The sequence below is a fragment of the Littorina saxatilis genome, linkage group LG17, assembly GCF_037325665.1.
Source record: "Littorina saxatilis isolate snail1 linkage group LG17, US_GU_Lsax_2.0, whole genome shotgun sequence".
NCBI classification, from domain to species: Eukaryota; Metazoa; Mollusca; class Gastropoda; order Littorinimorpha; family Littorinidae; genus Littorina; species Littorina saxatilis.
The window spans coordinates 46,793,918-46,815,822 of NC_090261.1; the positions used below are offsets into that span (position 1 = coordinate 46,793,918).

At 42.2% G+C, this 21,905-nt stretch overlaps 1 protein-coding gene across 1 annotated transcript in view; it reads left to right on the forward strand.

Moving 5' to 3' along the window:
* The first annotated feature begins 2,443 nt into the window (after positions 1 to 2,443).
* Positions 2,444 to 21,905, forward strand: part of LOC138953499 (protein dispatched homolog 1-like) — a 75,736-nt gene continuing 56,274 nt past the window's right edge. The window contains exons 1-2 of the mRNA XM_070325338.1: positions 2,444 to 2,954; positions 4,785 to 5,091. Coding sequence (XP_070181439.1) covers positions 2,943 to 2,954; positions 4,785 to 5,091 — 319 coding nt within the window. The 5' untranslated portion in view covers positions 2,444 to 2,942. The remainder of the gene's footprint in view (positions 2,955 to 4,784; positions 5,092 to 21,905) is intronic.

Sequence of the window (21,905 nt, forward strand, 5' to 3'; positions counted from 1 at the left end):
CACACATAGAGCTAGGGTGGATAGTCATGAGTCCAGCGTATAGAGTCACCGGGCAGGACGATCTGAACGCCACGCCCACACAGGTCAGCCAAGTCCTGCTCAACCCCTCCCACGTACAGCCGGACGTTGGGACACTGGCCGAGGTTGATGGCCAGCAGCTGAGGACAGTCCAGCTCCAGGCGGTGAACGTCTCTGCATCCGAAGAGGTTGAGGAATTTGAGGGGCAAGGCCTCGACGCCCACCTGGGTGATGTTGCGGCACTTCTCGAGGTTGAGGTGCGCGATGTTGGGACAGCCGTGCAGCGCCATCTGCAGGACGTAGTCGGTCATGTGACAGCGGTACAGCACCACCGTGCGGGCTAGCGGCATGCTGACCGACAACAGGTTGACCTGTAAGGTAAACATATGTCACCGTCACGCTGTCAATGCAAACTTAAAACCTCAAAGACACATACTGCATCTGTAATAAAGTAGTTAGACTAGCACGGTAAAACCTCAAATCAATTGTGCCAAGTCGACAACGCGAAGTCAACTTCAGGACGCTGACTACACGAATCTTTGGCGCTGAACCTTTACTGGGGCGGGGATATAGCTCAGTTGGTAGCGCGCTGGATTTGTATTCAGTTGGCCGCTGTCAGCGTGAGTTCGATCCCAGGTTCGGCGGAAATTTATTTCAGAGTCAACTTTGTGTGCAGACTCTCTTCGGTGTCCGAACCCTCCCTCCGTGTACACTACATTGGGTGTGCACGTTAAAGATCCCACGATTGACAAAAGGGTCTTTCCTGGCAAAATTGCTTAGGCACAGTTAATAATTGTCTACCTATACCCGTGTGACTTGGAATAATAGGCCGCGAAAGGTAAATATGCGCCGAAATGGCTGCAATCTACTGGCCGTATAAAATTGCATCTCACACGGCATCACTGCAGAGCGCCTAGAACTGTACCCACGGAATATGCGCGATATAAGCCTCATTGATTGATTGATTGATTAAAGAGGAGTGCGTTGGAGAAACGCCGTCACTGGCCTAAGCTCCGCTTGCAACAAAGGGCCTAAGTAAGGAAGCAGTAAAGTCTTGAGACAAAAACTAATCTATACCCTTCAGCTTTATCTCCCAGAAGTAAAACGCTGCTATTGCACTCACCTTGCAGTCGAAAAGTCTGAGGAAGTCTATGGAGCCGAGGGCTTGAATGACACAGGAGTCGAGCACCAGCTGGTCGTCACTGCACAGGTTGAGCTCAATGCTGTCCACAGACACACAGTGTACCGTCAGCGTCTTCAGGGCAGGCATCCCCACCAGGGCCACCTTGCAGAGGTGGTTTGCCGTGATATAGATGTGGTTGAGCGTGATGATGTCGTTGTCCGCCTCCGTGTGGAACAACCTCAGGCAGGGAGCGCGCACGTGGACGGCCTCGCAGGAGAAGTCTCCCAGAAGACACACCTCTTAAAGGCTGGGGACCAGGTTTTCCTCCAGCAACAGGGAATCCACGGCGAGGCATCCGACCTTGAGCACCACCAACCTGGGGTTCTTGAACAGCGTGTCTCGCACGGTCCGCATGTCAAGCTCCTCGCAGTTGCTCAGCTCCAGGAAGCTCAGTTTCCCGCCTTTCAAGTTGAGCGTGCGCAGAACGTTGCTTCCCTTGATGGGAAAAGAAACATCTCCATCATACTATGAATTGCACTTGCAAGGAGTTCCAACATGTCCAATGTAGGAGGCTCAACCCCACCCTTCACAATGGGATAACCCTTAGTGCCGAACAACGATCAACCAACATGACATAGAGTTAAATATTCGCGCCAAATTCTTGACTAAGGACTTACTAGTAAAATGTGTCTGGTCAACAGATTTAGCTCTGTAAACAGTAAGTGAATTCAGGGGGTTCATACGCATGCCAGCCCTGCCAGAGCATACGTGAGAACATGCGCGCGCATGTGTGTGTGTGTGTGTGTGTGTGTGTGTGTTATCGCGAGAGAGAGTGAGAGATGGATTAATAGATTAGATGCACGCGCACACACACACACACACACACACACGCACACACACACACACACACACACACACACACTACTGCTACTATTACGAGGAATGAATAAAATCGTCAGTCACACACACACTCACAAATCTTCAGTACAGTTAAAACTAGCACCGAAACCCGTTATACGTGGCGTATGGTTTCACAGCTGACGAGGAGCGGGCGCAGCGCAGCTGTGTTCTCTTCTCACGCTTAGTCAGTGACCGCAGTGGTCAAAAATAGACAGCTCTGGCAGTTGAGAGTAACGCGAGACCTGCCACTCAGCCACCAATCTCAGGAAAGAGGCTCCGCCTACACCCATGGGTATTTCGGCCTGTTGGACCTCGGCCTTTAAATACAGCCAAATCACGAGCTACATGCAATCGATATCAGGCGACTCTATCGAACAGTAATATTATGTGCAGTTTGGGCTCCTGCGTTTTCGCATGGATTACCGGTTCAACTGGTTATGTTTTAGTGATTTTCCCTTGAGATTGTCCTCGCTGCCATAGCTGTGATTTAGTGATTTTTAGACTGTTGGGATTTTCCACATGGAAGCAGCGCGTGCACAGATCTGTTGTATAAGCACATCGGAAAGAAGATTTGCTTTGTGAGAGCATCAGAGAAAATATCTGTTTTGTGAGCACAACAGAAAAAGGATCAGTTTTGTGAGCAGATCATAGACAGGATCTGTTTTGTGAGTAGATCAGCGGAACGATCTGATTTGTGAGCACATCAGTGAAATGATCTGTTTAATAAGCACATCAGAAAAACGATCTGTTTTGTGAGAACATCAGAGACAACATTTCTTTTGTGAGCACATCAGAGAAACGATCTGTTTTATGAGCGCGTCAGAGACAACATTTCTTTTGTGAGCACATCAGAGACAACATCCGATTTGTGAGCGCAACAAAGGGAAGGAGGAAATCCGAAATGTCGGGAAAGGTAAAGCTGTTGATGACTCACGCACGCACGCACGCACGCACGCCCGAACGCACTCACTGACGCACGCACGCATACACTCACACACACACACACACACACACACACATACACACACGCACGCATACACAGATTGTTGGGGGATGGCAGTGCGAACAATTACAGAGAAGACCAGCTCGTCGCCTCGTTAGTTTTGAACAATGCGATGCGTCTCGTAAAACAACTGGCATTCCTTTTGCAGCAAACTCCAAGTTTCCCGAGAGACGAATTCCACCGCGTTCTGATAATTATGATGAGGCTTCGTTCATATTTTATCTTCGCTCGTTGTACTTAATATCACCGTTGGCAACGTCCGAATTTCTAGCAATTTAATAATAATAATAATAATAATAATAATAATAATGGACATTTATTAATCGCCCTTTCTCACAAGAGCTCACGGCGATTTACATATTAATTTCTTATTAATCAGTAATCTTTAATCACAAAGAAAAAAGTATTATTGAAGTGTGTGTGTTTTTGTTGTTCCCTTTTTTTTAAATACTGACCAGTAGTATTTAAAGATGCAGGGGTATTGCATTTTTTTCGTTTTTACATTTAGTCAAGTTTTGACTAAATGTTTTAACGTAGAGGGGGGAATCGAGACGAGGGTGTGGTGTATGTGTGCGTGTGTGTGTGTGTGTGTGTGTGTGTGTGTAGAGCGATTTAAAGAAAACTACTAGACCGATCTTCATGAAATTTTACATGGGAGTTCCTGGGTATGATATCCCCAGATTTTTTTCATTTGTTTGATAAATGTCTTTGATGACGTCATATCCGGCTTTTCGTGAAAGTTGTCACGCTCTCATTTTTAAACCAAATTGGTTGAAATTTTGGTCAAGTAATCTTCGACGACGCCCAAACTTTGGTATTGCATTTCAGCTTGGAGGCTAACAAATTAATTGATGAGTTTGCTCATTAAAGTTGTCACTAAAATCGATTTTTCGCAAACAGATTTAAAATTGATTTCATCGTATTCTTCATCACATTCTGAATCTAAGAATATATACATATGTTATGTTTACTCTTAAAATGTGATCACAATTAACAAAAATAGATTAATTAGTCTTTCGATTAAAATTAAGAAATCGATCCAAAAATGATTTCATCTTATTATTTATCGTTTCCTGATTTCAAAAACATATAGATATGATAGGTTGTATTCAAAACAAGCTCAGAAAGTTAACACGAATACCCAAAAGCGCGCTTTCCTGCTTAGCACAATACGCTACCGCGCTATTCTGGCGTGTGCATATCATTGCGTTTTGCACGTGGGAGGTGAGCGATTTCCTTTTCGCGGGGATTGACGAAGCTGTACTGTCTTGGTGAAAAAAATACAGTGCGTTTAGTTTCATTCCGTGAGTTCGACAGCTTGACTAAATGTAGGTAATTTCGCCTTACGCGACTTGTTTTCTTCTTGTCTGGGATTTAATTATCAATTGTCTTTTTGTTGTTTGTCAAGAAGTTAAATTATAGTGTGATCTTGATATTTTGTGTGTAATGTAAACAATAACTGTTTTCTGCGTGCCTCCATGGGGCCCGAGATTGAACTAAAAACCTGAAAATCTGAAATCTGAAGCCAAAAGGGCCAATCATAATATTATGACCCGTGCCCTCCACCCTCCTTCCTCCCCCTTCCCCCATCCTTCCTCCCCCATCCCCCCGTCCCCCCCATCCCCCCGTCCCCCCCATCCCCTAACCCCCCATCCCCTCCCCCCTTCCTCCAACCTATCCCCCGCCCCTGTGAGACCAGAAACCAAGCATACAACACCGTTTTTGTCTCATCACCATCAGGTACACGCCCTTGAACAAGCGACGACCTCCACAAGTCTCTTCACGGCCTCGGCACACAAAACCCACAACAACCGCATCATCTCGCTTGGCATGGACAACCAAGACTACGTGAACAAACAGCATGACGTCATCTCCACGTCATCACAGAACGGGGGCGGATTACGCAAAAAAGGGGCCGCTACTCCTCCGAGGGTGTTACCCGTTGAAAGCAAGGATGCGCCCTGCGACGGCGAAACTGAAGACGACGAGAATAAGGAACCACTAGCACTGTGCAAGTTCTTCGTGCAGCGTTACAAGCTGGCCTTTGGTAAGTTAGATTTATGTTGCTCTCAATTAGGCCTACAGTGGATTCCCCCTTTTAAGGCCTCCAAAAATCGTAAAATGGGGGTAAATTTACAGAGGTGATGCACAGAAAATCTGAAAAGACAAGGTCTTAAAAAGTACTATGAACTAGGCTAAGTAGCGAAGAGGGTCCTCTGTTGGGCATACTCCTGTAGAGCCACCTTCTCTTTACAGTCATCTATAAAATAAATTAAAGTCAATTTCAGATTGAATTCATTGCCGAAATCTGTATGGACACAATTTCAGACGCTTCTGGCTTCGTTTGTGTTGCTGCTGCAATGCTTGTTGTTGGCTCACGTAAGTGTAGCCTATGCGATGATAAACTTTGTCTGTCTGTGCGTGCGTGCGTGCGTGTGTGTGTGTGTGTGTGTGTGTGATAGAAACTTTAACATTTCCGAGTCTATGGATTACGTCAGTCTCGGTCAAAAGTGTTCGACGTGTGTGATAGAAACTATTTGAAGACGTCACATTATGACGTAAGAGGGTTAGACGTCACGCAAAGGAATTACTGAAAGTCTCGGTCATTGTTCTTGTGAGCGGGCCGAGACTACTTGGCAGATCCAGGGTCTCGCTTTCTTGCACAGTTTCACCTATGCTTACTGTGTGTGTGTGTGTGTGTGTGTGTGTGTGTGTGTGTGTGTGTGTGTGTGTGTGTGTGTGTATGTGTGACGGAGTGATTGAGTTTGTGTTACTGTTTGTCGATTTCTTACGTGAGCCTTGAAGGCTTCGCCTCTTGTTTTTTGTCGGTCGGGCGCCTGTGCCGCCTTGCACGCTTTTCCAGGGTAAATGTGTTTTGCGTAGTCATGCGCGAGTTCGCGCGTGATTCGGATATGCTCTAGAACGTCACTTGACACTTCGACTCGCAGTAAGACAGACCGGTCGGGTAGTGTTGTGGCACTGTTTCGGACTTGAGAGGTATGAACAGCTTTCTATTGTTTGTTATTGCAACGTAACATGATTATGTTTTAATGTACCAAGGCGTGTTATTCTGTAAGCCTACTATTGAGGTAAAAGGAACGATATGGAATTGTAACTTCTGCTGCGGAAATGTGCGTGGTAGAATGAGAGCCATTTTTGGTCTTGACCTTGACTTGTTGTGTTTTTATCGTCTCGAGTTCATGCGTAATTTTAATGTTGAATTGTTGCCTCGCCCCAGTGTGTATCGTTGTCTCGCTCCAATGTGTTCTCGCACCACTGGTTTGTTTAACCTAGATTTTATTCGTTGATGTATAGTTATTAGCATATATTTTGTGTTCTTCAGGAACCTGAGTGGGCAATCCCCATGCCTTTTCGTTGTTCGCTGCCATCACTAGGAGAAGACGAGGTATGCACATATGCATTGTGAATATTGTGTTTGTAAGAAAGTGTGTATGACAACCTATGGCGAAATGTGCAATTGTTTTAAACTAAGAACAAATTGTGACCAGATTGAGCGTTGTCATTTTCTTCAACTGCGTTATAATAATGTCATTAATGCAGTGTTAAACTTGTGATAAAGTAAAAGCATAATGAAAAGGTGATAGATGCTATTAATATGATAACTGTACATCACTTTTTAGCACTAGTTTTTATGCTCTTAATCATGACTGTTCTTTTGCTTTATTGCAGTCTTTTACGGCCCTGTATGATTCGAAAATAAAGAAGTTTTACCATACATCCGTCTTGCGTCTGTGAGAGGCAGCGACAGTAAAAGACTCATCACCAAGAGGAGCCTCTGCGTCATCGTTCCTCTTCGTCATCGTTCCTCATCTCGTCCCTCGATGTTTGGGCATCATTCAAGACTGCTCGTCGACAAGCACTCGTTCAGCTTGTTGTGCCACTAGCTACCTGCCACAGATTGTGTCACCACTTCTTCACTTGCAACTCGTCATTGGCATTTGTCACTGCCAACTCGTCACTGCCAGTCTACCTTCTGTCATACGGCAGTCCTTCTACAGCTTCAACAATTCTTCGGCTGTTCGGCATTCGCGACTTTGAGCAACTCGCCTGGTCCTGGCATTCGTCAAGCTAGCCCAGTATCTGCTCCTTAGTCTTCGCCACAGTTCCGACTTGTAAGTACTACGTTTAGCTGCTGTGAAGATTCGTCTGTGCCTTTAACTTCGATTCGGCGTGACCTACGTTTATCGACAAGTGGTAACCTTTCTATGTTTTTGATTGATTGTGCCACAACACTACCCGACCGGTCTGTCTTACTGCGAGTCGAAGTGTCAAGTGACGTTCTAGAGCATATCCGATTGATTGATTGTTTTTGACTGTCTGTTACATGCATTTGAGTTCGTGAGTCACCAAAGAAGAGTCGCCAAATCTTATTCTAACTTTTATAAGCTAGTTCATTTGAACTTGGAACTGAGACATTTTTAGTGACTGTTTACATTTAAAATTCTTACTTTGTGAACTCAAGAGTGATTTTACTAGTCAACTTTGCTGTGATCTGCATCTTGGTTCTTCATTGAGTGATCTTTTAGTGATTATTTTACAGTGTACTTGCACTAAGCCCTTTGTGGGTTACTTGATCTGCTGATGGTCTGAGAAAGGCTTCATTATCCTTTAGTGGACTTGATCTTTGGGTGTGATTGCATTTTTTAAGGTCGTGAAAATTGAACTTTTGGTATTTGTCTTCATAGTCGGTCAATACGACCTGAATCATCGAATTGCCAGACTTTTCATTCATACAACTTGATTATTTAGTATTTGTTGATTTTCATGTTTAGTGTTTAGGTTGTTTATATTGTTTATGTTTATACTTTATTGAATTTATTATTTCTTTGGTTGATAGGTTGAAAGTACTTATTTTTGTTTAGGTGTTGTGATTTTGTTCATTGATGTTCAGTGAAGCAATAGTTTAGTATCTGGTTATTTATTGAAAAACAATATTTTCTTTGGAGTTACACTTTACAGACATTCAGAGCTCATGTCAATATTGTCTGAAACAAACACTCTCCTCTCACACAATGCTGACCCTCAGGAATTAGCTTTGCAAAAGTCCATCATCAACTCAAGACTTGGCTCAGTAAATGAAACTGCAGAGCAACTCAAACAACTAGGACTTGAGGAAAATCTGGAGACTGCACTCTCAGAATTAAACTTTTCTGCTGTTGCAATCGTATCCAAAATCGTTGAAAGAAGCCATCCCTCTCCTAGATCAACAGCCAAATCTGTCTCGTCCAGAGCCTCTTCTGTTAAAACATGTTCATTCAAGCAGTCATCAGTGTCCTCCCAGAGAATCAAGATTGCAGCTGAAGCAGCAGCTCTCAAAGCCAAACTTCAAGCTAAACTGGAAGAAGATCAGATTGAAGATAGATTGTCCCAACTCAAACGTAGACTTGCACAACAACTTGAGACCCAGATCAAAATGGAAGAAGCAAAATTAGAAGTTTTCACAAGAAGAACAACAACATTTTGTTCACACCACAAATTCCAACCTCACTTTGCCAGAAAAATCACATGTCGGTTTGTTTGAAGATACTCTTGTAAAACAGTCACATTCAGTTTCAGGCAAAGATGTAGTTCAAGAGTTAGAACATCACCAACCCTCATACATTGATCACGATCATCACAGACTCTCACACGGTGATCAAAGAAATCATAGACTCTCACACGTTGATCATAGTTATCATCAGCCCTCTCAGTTTGAACAAGGCTATGGTCGCCCCTCATACTCTGATGAAAGTCGTCATCGACCGCCACAGTTTGATCAACGTCATCAGCGACCCTCACAAATAGATCAAAGTCATGGTCAGTCCTCGTCATCAAACGAGTTAATTCGTACCCTTTCGCAAGCCATTGCTTCCAGTCGACTACCTGTTCCAGAACCACCCGTGTTCACCGGAGACCCTCTTCAGTACCCTGACTGGAAAGCATCCTTCTCCGCACTCATTGAAAATAAGGGCATTCCAGCTGCCGACAGGATACACTACCTGAAGCGTTACTTAGGAGGTCCTGCTAGAGAAGCTGTGAGCGGCTTCTTCCTTCTGAGGAGCGAACAAGCTTATTTGCAAGCCAAGGCCATTCTTGAAAAGAGATTTGGAAACTCGTTCATCACATCGGACGCTTTCATGAGCAAACTGAACAATTGGCCGAAAGTTCCAAACAGACAAATTAGCGCTCCAAAAGCTCTCTGATTTTCTCGTACAATGCAACACTGCTCTGAAAGAATTTCCCCCTCTCAGAGGCCTCAACAACATTAGCGAAATTCTAACAATCGCTCAGAAGCTTCCTGATTGGGCATCTCAGAGATGGAATCGAGTCATAGGCACAACCCGCAGAGAGAAGAGTAGATACCCCTCATTCGCAGATTTTGTCTCCGCTCAAGCCGACATTGCCAACGACCCCGCTCTCAATTGCCAATCAACTTTGCAACCCATTCCCCCTCGACCAAACCACACCAGAGAAAAGACATTGTCTGAAAGAAACGCTTTTGCTACCAACAGCGAAGAACAGCCAGAATGCAAATTTTGTAAGTGGAAAAACCACAGTCTGTCAGAATGCAGAAGCTTCGCAAGAAAAATCATGCAAGAAAAGAGGGAGTTCGTTCAAAAGGAAAGACTTTGTTTTGGCTGCCTGAAGCCTGGCCACCTGTCAAAGCAATGCAAGAAACGTTGTGAGTGCTCCATATGCCAGAAAAGACATCCCACTAGTCTCCACGACGATACTCCTCGACATTCTGGAGTGAATGAGGAAATAAGTGGAAATCATAGGGTCATTTCAGGTCAGGAAAATGGAACGCTGACTTCAATGATCATTCCCGTTTTCATTTCGTCCAAAACAAACCCTCAAAAAGAACATTTAGTGTACGCTCTAGTTGACTCCATGTCGGATTCCACCTTTCTCACAGAGGACGCAGTCACCGACCTGGAAGCCCCCTGCACGCCTGCAAAACTTCGTCTGACGACACTAACCAACAACAGTCAGCTGATCAGCTGCAAGAAGTACAGTGACCTTCAGGTCAGACGTTACGGCTCGAACACATGTGAGTCTCCCTGGGTCATTTTCAAGAAACCACATTCCTGTGGATGAGTCGCACATCCCCACACCAGAAACTGCAAGCTGTTGGCCCCATCTTTTGGGAGTGAAGGACCTGCTGGTACCGAAACAGAGTTGTCCTGTGGGGCTGCTGATTGGATACAATTGCCCTCAAGCTCTAGCCCCTCTGCAGTGCATCACAGGAGATCCCAATCAACCTTTCGCCATAGAAACTAGTCTCGGTTGGAGCATCATCGGTGGGCCACCCCCTCAAGTTGAACCTTTCGATGCTTTCGGCAAAAGCCATTGTGTCATCACGAAAGCTGTGTCACACACAGGGTTAGTGAGACATGTATACAAGACACAAGTCCAGGAAGTCACTACTGGAGAACTGTTACATCTCATGGAGAGAGATTTCACTGATCACGACACTCAAAAGATGTCTCAGGATGATCACTCGTTTCTTCGAATTCTCAACGAAGGAATCCATAAAAGAAGCGATGGGTTCTATGAGATGCCACTTCCATTCAAACAAGCACATCCAAACCTATGCAACAATCGCCAAGGTGCTCTCCACCGCGCTCTATCCCTTCAGAAACAACTCTTGAAGAGACCTACATACAGAGAACACTACATGTCCTTCATGGAGGACCTGATCGAGCAAGGAGAAGCAGAGAAAGTTCCGCAAGAAGAATTGCACTCAGCTGGCTCGAAGTGGTACATACCACATCACGGCGTTTACCACCCCGAAAAGCCCAACAAAGTCAGAGTAGTTTTCGACTGCAGCGCAAGATACCATGGAACAAGTCTGAATGACCATCTCCTGCAAGGTCCGGATTTGATCAACCCCCTCGTGGGTGTACTGAGCAGGTTTCGAAAAGGATCAATCGCCTTCACCTGTGACGTCCAGAAAATGTATTACCAATTTCGGGTACCCAAAGAACAGCAAGACTATCTTCGCTTCCTGTGGTGGGAGGGTGGAGATCTTTCCAAGCCTCCAGTCGACTACAGGATGAAAGTTCATCTGTTCGGCGCCACTTCGTCCCCTGGTTGCGCAAACTTTGGCCTAAAACAAATAGGCAGAGATTACAGATATCTGAGTGAGACGGCTGCAGACTTCCTGGACAGAAACTTCTACGTTGATGATGGGCTGAGAGCCGAAGAAACTGTGGCTCAAGCCAAAGACGTCATCTCAAACGCCAGAGAGATCTGCGCCAAAGCCAATCTGCGGCTTCACAAGATCACTTCAAACAGCGAAGAAGTCGTGAAAACCATTCCAGAGTCCGAACGTGCGGGTCCAACACAGACGAATGTTGACATTGACAATGGTAGTGAATCCATGACCCTAGGCCTTCGGTGGTGCACAAGTGATGATACGCTCCGCTTCAAGCTTCGTCTAAAAGAGAAGCCTCAAACTCGAAGAGGATTGCTTGCCACTGTAGCCTCGGTCTACGATCCCTTGGGGTTGATAGCTCCTGTAGTTCTAGTTGGAAGACAGATCCTGCAGGCCATGTGCAAACAAAATCTTGGCTGGGATGATCGTGTACCAGAAGATCTTCGTCCTCTGTGGGAAAGGTGGATTGATAATTTGCAGCAACTGCAGAACCTACAGATTCCCCGCTGTTATCATCCAGCAAGTTTCGGCAAACCCGTAAAAGCACAGCTTCATCACTTCTCCGACGCATCAACAACTGGATGTGGACAGTGTTCGTACTTGAGGCTTGAAGATGTCACAGGAGACATTCATTGCGCTTTGGTGATGGGAAAGACTAGAGTCGTACCTCTGAAACCAACTACCATCCCCGGATTGGAACTCCAGGCCGCAACATTGTCTGCAAAGGCAGCTACGTTTCTCAGTTCAGAGCTAGATTACCCCAACTTGACTCATCACTTCTGGACTGACTCGAAAGTCGTTCTCGGCTACATCAAAAATGAAAGCAAACGGTTCCACATGTTCGTCGCAAATCGAGTCCAACAAATTTGTCAGAACTCGCAACCAGAGCAATGGAATTACGTCAGTACTGCCGAAAACCCAGCAGACCATGCATCGCGTGGACTCACCGTAAACGAACTGAAATCGTCAGTCTGGTTCTCTGGTCCCGAGTTCCTTTGGAAACGAGAAATCACACCAGAAGATGTGAAACTTGAAATCCCCACAGATGACGTGGAAGTTAAGTCTGCCACGACCCACTTCTCACATCAGTCACCCACTAGCTTTGAAGATAGAGTCAGTAGGTTTTCGAGCTACATCAAACTCGTTCGAGCGGTCGCAGCAATCGTCAAGTGCTGCTCAAGGAAAAAGGGAAAAGTTCTCTCAGAGCTCGAGGCAAGGCAAACTTGCAGCTTTTAGCGCCAAAACTCCTTTTTACGCCCTTTTGGGTATTGTTGTCAGTCGTGGAATGACTCGTTTCCCCCTTTATTCCTTTTTTTCAATCACTCTGTGATTTGGGGTGGGAGTGTTGCTGCCGCAATGCTTGTTGTTTTTTGTCGGTCGGGCGCCTGTGCCGCCTTGCACGCTTTTCCAGGGTAAATGTGTTTTGCGTAGTCATGCGCGAGTTCGCGCGTGATTCGGATATGCTCTAGAACGTCACTTGACACTTCGACTCGCAGTAAGACAAACCGGTCGGGTAGTGTTGTGGCACGGTTTCGGACTTGAGAGGTATGAACAGCTTTCTATTGTTTGTTATTGCAACGTAACATGATTATGTTTTAATGTACCAAGGCGTGTTATTCTGTAAGCCTACTATTGAGGTAAAAGGAACGATATGGAGTTGTAACTTCTGCTGCGGAAATGTGCGTGGTAGAATGAGAGCCATTTTTGGTCTTCACCTTGACTTGTGTTTTTATCGTCTCGAGTTCATGCGTAATTTTAACGTTGAATTGTTGCCTCGCCCCAGTGTGTATCGTTGTCTCGCTCAAATGTGTTCTCGCACCACTGGTTTGTTTAACCTAGATTTTATTCGTTGATGTATAGTTATTAGCATATATTTTGTGTTCTTCAGGAACCTGTGTGGGCAATCCCCATGCCTTTTCGTTGTTCGCTGCCATCATTGGGAAAAGACGAGGTATGCACATATGCATTGTGAATATTGTGTTTGTAAGAAAGTGTGTATGACAACCTATGGCGAAATGTGCAATTGTTTTAAACTAAGAACAAATTGTGACCAGATTGAGCGTTGTCATTTTCTTCAACTGCGTAATAATAATGTCATTAATGCAGTGTTAAACTTGTGATAAAGTAAAAGCATAATGAAAAGGTGATAGATGCTATTAATATAATAACTGTACATCACTATTTAGCACTAGTTTTTATGCTCTTAATCATGACTGTTCTTTTGCTTTATTGCAGTCTTTTACGGCCCTGTATGATTCGAAAATAAAGAAGTTTTACCATACATCCGTCTTGCGTCTGTGAGAGGCAGCGACAGTTTGGAATCTTAAAATAGAGTCCATCACTGCAAGCGACAAAACATGCTACAATACCTGTATTGCCTTTTTAAATTTATTTAATTCACTGGACGATACCTTAAATTTCCCCCACGATGGCCGCAGCAGATTCAGTGTTGATTCTTCTACGTGATTTTTACATTTAGTCAAGTTTTGACTAAATGTTTTAACATAGAGGGGGAATCGAGACGAGGGTCGTGGTGTATTTGTGTGTGTGTGTGTCTGTGTGTGTGTGTCTGTGTCTGTGCGTGTGTGTGTAGAGCGATTCAGAGTAAACTATTGGACCGATCTTTATCAAATTTTACATCAGAGTTCCTGGGTATGATATCCCCAGATATATTTTTCAATTTTTGGATAAATGTCTTTGATGACGTCATATCCGGCTTTTTATAAAAGTTGAGGCGGAACTGTCACACCCTCATTTTTCAATCAAATTGATTGAAATTTTGGCCAAGCAGTTTTCGACGAAGGCCGGACTTCGGTATTGCATTTCAGCTTGGTGGCTTAAACATTAATAAATGACTTTGGTCATTAAAAATCTGAAAATTGTAATTAAAATTTGATTTTTATAAAATGATCCAAAATTACATTCATCTTATTCTTCATCATTTTCTGATTCCAAAAACATTTTTTTTTTTTCTTTTTTTTTCACTTTACAATGGAAATATTCCTTATATTTACAAATCAAATTTTCTACTTAATATTTGAAACTCGAAAATTACGAACACTGATCCCTGACAAGTTGTCTTTCTAAAAATACTAATACACATTTTCCCAATTAATATTACGTGATTTACAAAATTTCTCATCTTTTTACAATTTGTGTCTTGATAGCCAAATATTATATATCCTGCATCTTAAAATTAACCCTCAATCCAGCCTTTTCCTCTATCCAGTTTTCTATCTTCGTCCAAAACAACTTTACCGGTATGCACTCATAAAAAAAATGTTCAACAAAATCAACTTCCGTCCAACAAATACAACATCTGTTATTCTCCCTGACTTGCATTTTACATAATAAAATATTTGTTGGATATATGTTATGTAAGATTTTCCATTGCAATTCTCTTAACCTCACTTCTTTGGAAACATGGGCAAGTGTCCAAATTTCCTTATCTACTTGTACACCAAACTTCCTCAACCAAAAATTATATACACAAGGTTTTTCTACAGCAGTATCTACACTTTTCTTTTCTATCATTTTTCGTATTTGGCTTATTTTTATCATATACAGGCTACCATCAAACAATTGCTTATCCATCTGGACAATAATATGTTTATTTTCAATCCAATTAATCCATACTTTGGGTAATGCGTTTATTAATGCCCTATAATCCAATAAAATATTTGCATTATTCTTTCCAATTTGTATATACCTCTGCTGCTGACTTCAATCTCTTTTCTTCCACTATAAACAAATCACTTACTCGTTCAATCCCAGCATTTTTCCAATACAAATAAAACAACATTTTCCCTTTATACCGAATCAAATCATTACTCCACAAAATCTGTTTATAAAAATTGTTTACATCAATCTTATCATGTTCCATCCTACGCTTGTAACTCAAATGTGTCCACACTACCCTCTGCCAAAATGGGCTTCCAGTCATTGTCAAATTCAATTCCTTACTCGGTTTAACATTCAAATCAAAACAACCATACCCTGAAACAACATGTCCCAGAAACCATAGTGGTATAAACGTCCAATTTGCTCCCTTCTTTTCATACAAACGTCCGACCCATTGTAAATAAAAAGACTCTTGCATCCTGTGCACATTTAGCATTTTCAACCCACCTTCACTTATTTCTTTCTCCATTACTTTTCTTTTCACTTTTTCAAATGCTTTTTTATTCTAACACTTTCTCTGCCAAATAAACTTATAAAACAATCTATTTAACTCTGTCAAAACCCGATCTGGCAATCCAATCGTCTGCATCACAAATACTAGCTGTGAAATAAAAAAACATTTGATTATTACAATTTTACCGTGAATCCTTAAATCTCGTCGACTCCATATCTTAATCAACTTCTTAATCTTCTGAACTCTTAATACCCAATTCTGTTCAACATTTATTGCTCTATCATTATTTACGAAATATATACCAAAAATCTTAATCTTCTCTGTGCACTCAAAGGGCAACTTTTGCTGACCACAATGCTGTCCAATTTTCATTATTTTGGTTTTATTAACATTCAGGGTCAGTCCGGAAAACTTTGCAAACTGTATTATTATATCTTTAACTTTAAAGACATCACCACTGTTCTGTAAAAATATTGTTGTATCGTCTGCTAACTGTTTAATTTTTAGGGCACTCTCCTCGCCCACCTTTGAGGGTAATTCAACACCCGTTATATCACTTTTCCTAATTTTAGTGGCAAGTATTTCCACCGCCAATATAAAGGCCAGGGGTGAAAATGGACAACCTTGTCTTATACCACACTTCAAGGGAAACGGTTCTGAAATCCACCCTCCGTGATTAATACTACTAAAAGTGTCTGTCATTAAAAGCTTAACCCATTTTTGAAAATCTTCACCAAAACCATATGATCTAAATGCTTCTATCATAAATTCCTTATAAATGGAATCAAACGCTTTACGGTAGTCAAGGGCCAATATAAACCCAGACTTATTCGTTCGATTTAAATACTCTATTACGTCATCTATTGTACGAATCACGGTTCCAATATTCCTTCCTTTTATGTAACCAACTTGATCTTCATTTACTAACTTACAAATAACCGAACTCAATCTCTGATTTAAAACCTTTGCCAAGATCTTATAATCTGTATTAAGTAGGGTAATTGGACGCCAATTATTAAGGTCTTCCCTGGGTAATTCTGTACTTTTTTGTAATAACTTAATTATTCCTTGTTTTTGCGTAAAAGACAAATTATTATTACGAAAGGCTTCATTAAACGAGTCTGTAATCATGCTCTTTAATCTATTCCAAAACATTTTAATAAACTCTGTAGTGAGTCCGTCACTTCCAGGTGATGAACCATTTTTCATCATTTTTAATGCTGCTGCCACCTCTGCTTCCGTCAACATCCCTTCACATACATTACTATCTTCGTCCGTTAATTTAAGCAATTCTTCTTCATCACAAAATTCCTTTGCTTCTGCCCTGATGCGTTCCTGACTTTATGGATTTTTACCATACAAACATTTATAATACTGCACTTGTTCATTCAACACAAGAAATTGATCATCAACAATATCACCATTACTTGCCCTCACATGTGTCATCACATTATTTTGGGCTTGTACTTTTTCCAAATTCAAAAAATATTTCGTATTTCTTTCTCCTTCTTCTACCCACTTAGCTCTTGATCGTACATGAGCTCCTCTTGCTTTATCCATGGTCATTATTTCCAATTTCGATTTAACATTAAACATTTCTGCCTGCAATTTCTCATTATTAGGTTGTTCTGCACAATGTTTTTCCAACTGTTGCAACTTTGCTTGTAAATCTACAAATTCATTCTTCTGGCTTCTTGACCTTGATTTACCAAATTCTATACAAAACGATTTAATGTTTGATTTACATGTTTCCCATTGATCCTGAGCATTAGCACCCCTAGGCACATTATTACACATCTCCTCTATTAACGCATTCATTTTTTCAACAAATGCTTGATCTTTCAAATAGGATTTATTAAAGCGCCAGTAGCCTGGGCCCCGTACAAATTGGGAATCACACATTTCCACCAAAACCCCTCTGTGATCGGTATTTGCAACCGACACAATTTCACAACTTACACAGTTTGGGATAATGTCCTCTGTTACAAAACAATAATCCAGTCGCCGTGCGATAAAAGGGTTACGTCTGCACCATGTATACTCTTTTTCCTCACCATGCAACATTCTCCAAACATCACTCATATTCAGTCTAAATATTGTATCTTTCAACAACTCAACTTCATTTTGTTTATGATTTTCACCAGCAATAATATCCAACTCATTTGACATAACTAAATTAAAATCTCCCATTAACAACACTTTTTCTTCCGTATACTTTAGCAACACTGAGTTCAACTTATTATAAAATCTTACTTTTTCTTGGCTTACATTTGGAGCATACATATTAACTACAATATACTCTTTATCTTCTTTTATAACAGAAATTACTAATATTCTATCATAACTCTTCAATAAACTCACTTCCCCTACAAAATGCTTTGAAACAAGGATAAGTTCTCCCCTGCTATTATGCGTTCCTTCACTATAAAACATCTTTCCATCCCATTGTTTTTCCCAAATAGACACGTCTTGTTCTGTTATGTGTGTTTCCTGCATGCAGGCTATATCAACCTTCTGCTGCTTTAAAAAGGTAAACATTGCGTTTCTTTTTAATTTATTTTTTAAACCTCTGGTATTTAACGAGATCACACGTAAACGATCCATCCCGACAAAAGAGATTTACCAACTCAGTCTTCGACCAAATTCACAAATTCAAACTCAAAATCGTAGAAACAAAGCCAAGACCGAACACCAAAAAGGATCTACTCAAGTTGACGCTCTGTCATCCCAAGACGTCACTGAACTCCTCGTTTTCGTCTTCGGATGCCGGTCCTCTTCCGTCCTCTTCCTGGTCCGGCTGACGTACTTGCTTTTCTGGCTGTGTTGGGGGTGTCGCTCCAACAGAGCGCCGTCGTTTCCAAAAACATCTAAATATGTTATATTCGGATTAAAAACAAGCTCTGAAAATTAAAAAAATTAAAATTATGATCAAAATTAAATTTCCGAATTCGATTTAAAAACAATTTCATTTTATTCCTTGTCGGTGCCTGATTCCAAAAACATATAGATATGATATGTTTAGATTAAAAACAAATTCAGTAAGTTAAAAAGAATAGACATACAGAAAAGCGTGTTATCCTGCTCAGCGCGACCACTACCGGCACTATTCTGCATGGCTTGTCGATTTCACTGCCTTTGCCACCACAGAAGCTTGTATCCAACCACCGGTCGATAACTATTTACTCCTGCATGCGTATTATTTACTGCTGCATGCTTACCCTTACTACTTAGGGCGGGGATGTAGCTCAGTCGGTAGCGCGCTGGATTTGTATCCAGTTGGCCGCTGTCAGCGTGAGTTCGTCCCCACGTTCGGCTGCATGCTTACCCTTACTACTACTACTTCCTAATGTTAAGCTCAAAGAGAATGTGTTGTGTATCATTTCACGGGGTTTGAGGCTGCTGTGTCCCTCATCAGTTATATTGGACCATAGACCTAATATAGGTCCCTGAGTTGGACTAATTGCAGGCCGCTAGAATGTTGTACACTCTTGAGAGCGTACGAAAAGCGGCAAACATCGGCGCGTGTTGCACTTTTGATTCGTCGATGCTCCAGGTTCCTCTCATGGAGTGGTGTGGACACCGAGTCCGTTCTTGACAAACTTCTCGAAGTTGGTGAATGGTTATTTCGAGTTTGTTACTTGAAGTGAAAGCTTAATCATTTTTGTTTGTGTGTGAGGTTCGTGCATTTGGGAAGGGGGTGCAGAAAGTTATGTAGAAAGCTTGAAACGGAGCGAGTCGGCAATGCTGAGCACTCTGCGTTATATTCCTTCTAATAAGTAGTAGTAGTAAGGGTAAGCATGCAGCAGTAAATAATAAGCATAGTAGTAAATAGTAGTAGTAGACTGTATGGAATAAGGAGTAAATATATTATATGGCATCAGGGCCGGACCAAATGAGTTGTAAGGGGGGGGTTCCTCCTTTTTTGGGGGGGGGCAAATCAGCGAAGTGGCGAAGCCACAAGCGCGCGCCTGCTTTGCAGGCGCGCGAACCAGGGGGGTCCGGGGGCATGCTCCCCCGGAACATTTTTGAAAAACGGTTAAAATCTGTGCAATCTGGTGCATTCTGGGCTTTGTTTTGAGGGTTAAGGCCTGTCAGTGTGAGTTGGTGGGGGGGGGGGGGTACCTTTTTCTCATCGGATTTCACATTGAATAAAATTTGTTAGAGACACACACAAAATTTATTTAAAAAAAACAAAACAAAAAAACACTCAAAGCAAGGTACATGCTTTTTCCAGGGGTGGGGTTCCGGAACCCCTTGAACCCCCCCCCCCCCCCCCTGGGTCCGGCCCTGGGCATAAGGAGTAAATAATGATCGACCGGCGATTGGATACAAGCTCCTGTGTTTGCAACGAGCGGTGGACTGACGAAACTACTCGTATGTGGTCTTGGTCTGTGAGTTCGACAGCTTGACTAAATGTTGTTATTTCGCCTTACGCGACTTGTTCAGATTCTTAACCCCATAAGAAAGTTACAAAATCATCACTGATCTGACATCCTCAGCGACAGTGAAATATTTGGCCTTTAACCTAGCAGAATATCCAAGGGCGCTCTTCACGTGCCGCGTTGTCCGTGAAAGTGTTGTCATCGTTGAATTCTGTTGCAAGAATACAATTAAGGGAATAAATAACTCAGTGAAGTACGGCAGGTTCAGTGACTACTTCATGCATCTAAATGTGTTATATAAAACACTGTATTAAATGTGATCTCCTGGGTCGTCAACCCTGGTACGAGTGAGAATTAAAAATGTATGCAAAACTAAGGCAAAAAGAAGGAAAGGTTTGTGCGTCGGGGGGTGGGTGCGTACGTGCGTGCGTTCATGCGTGATAACGTTTCCTTCTGTCGGTTATTCATTCAATCTTATTGTTCTATCACTCAACTTTGCAAGTACACAGTTTTGTGTGTGATAAAGCTCTTCATATGAATCAGTAAATGTGCAAGTTTTGGAATTAAAACTACGAGACGGGGTTACTTCCTCCTCGTGTCAAAACGAGAACGTAAATCTGTTCAGAATAAGAACATCTTACATCTTGAACACATGCCCAAAAACAACATCCTGGCTGCATAGACATGGCACATTGGTGTAATTTATGCGTAAGTGTATATGAGTGTGCATGAGTTGTTAATGCGAAAGAATGTGTATGAGTGCGCCTTGAGTCGCCTTGTGGTGAGCTATTTGCGCGTTATAAATTCTCGTATTATTATTTCGTTAAAATAATTCCGTAAAAGTGTAACCTACGGCAATCTGATAAACAAAATCAGCAAAACACTTCCTTCTCTCAACATGTTGCAGCTATACGCTATAGATTTGTTCACATACTTTACTTGCACAGTGTCCTTGCGCAATTTCCTCAAGGACAATCGGGCTGCCATTACTTGGGTGTGTGTGTGGTGTTTATTGTGTGTGTCTTTTTTTTCTCACCAAGTATTACCAATTAAGTATCTTGAAAGGCACGTCGAGCAGCGGGTAAAGTGTCGTCTTTTTACACAAGGTTGTTTGAGCAAGCTCAACACAGGGAGTCTGAATAAAAGAGTGTTTATATGCACGGTGCATTCAGAACGTTCAAATACATCGCAAATTAACATAATGCATGCAAATCTGTTTCAGGTGCAGATTAACTTAAACAATCTTGGCCCGGTCTGAGTTGTCAAATAAACTATCAAACAACAACAAAAGCACCCAAATAAACATTGAGGGCCAGTCACTTGGTGTTTTTCCAATCACCGTCCAGACAAAAGTCGACTTTATTTATGTAGGAAATAATGCATGTAACTTGCTTTTAAACTCGATGGAAATAATGCATGTAATTTATTTTTTAACTCGATGGTGGGAACATGTTTCACTGTTGGACACCGCCACCACATACACACACACACACACACACACACACACACACTCACACACACACTCACACACACACACGCATGCACGCACGCACACACACACACACTCACACACACACACACACACACACACGCACACACACACACACACACACACACACACACACACACACACACACACACAACTGTAGTCTTTCTGTGTACCGTATTTCCCCAGGAGTAACCCAGCTGAAAAAGTACCACACGATGTACTATAGTATACTATAGTAAACTATAGTAAATGTACCCTGAACTATAGTAAACTATAGTAAATGTACCATGTACTCTAGTACATATTGTAGTACATGGTACTTTGTACTATAGTACTGTGTAGTAAATGTACCCTGTACTATAGTACTTTGTGGTACAGTAGAGTACTTTGTACTTTGTACTATGGTACTTTTTAGTGAATGTACCATGTACTACAGTAGTACTATAGTACCTAGTACTTTGTACTATGGTACTTTTTATTGAATGTACCATGTACTACGGTAGTACTATAGTACCTAGTACTTTGTACTATGGTACTTTTTTGTGAATGTACCCTGTACTACAGTAGTACTATAGTATGAAGTACTTTGTACTATGGTACACTGTGGTACTTTGTACTATGGTACTTTGTACTATAGTACTACAGTACATAGTACTGCGGTACAGTATAGTAGTAATAGTATACATGCATTTTGTGT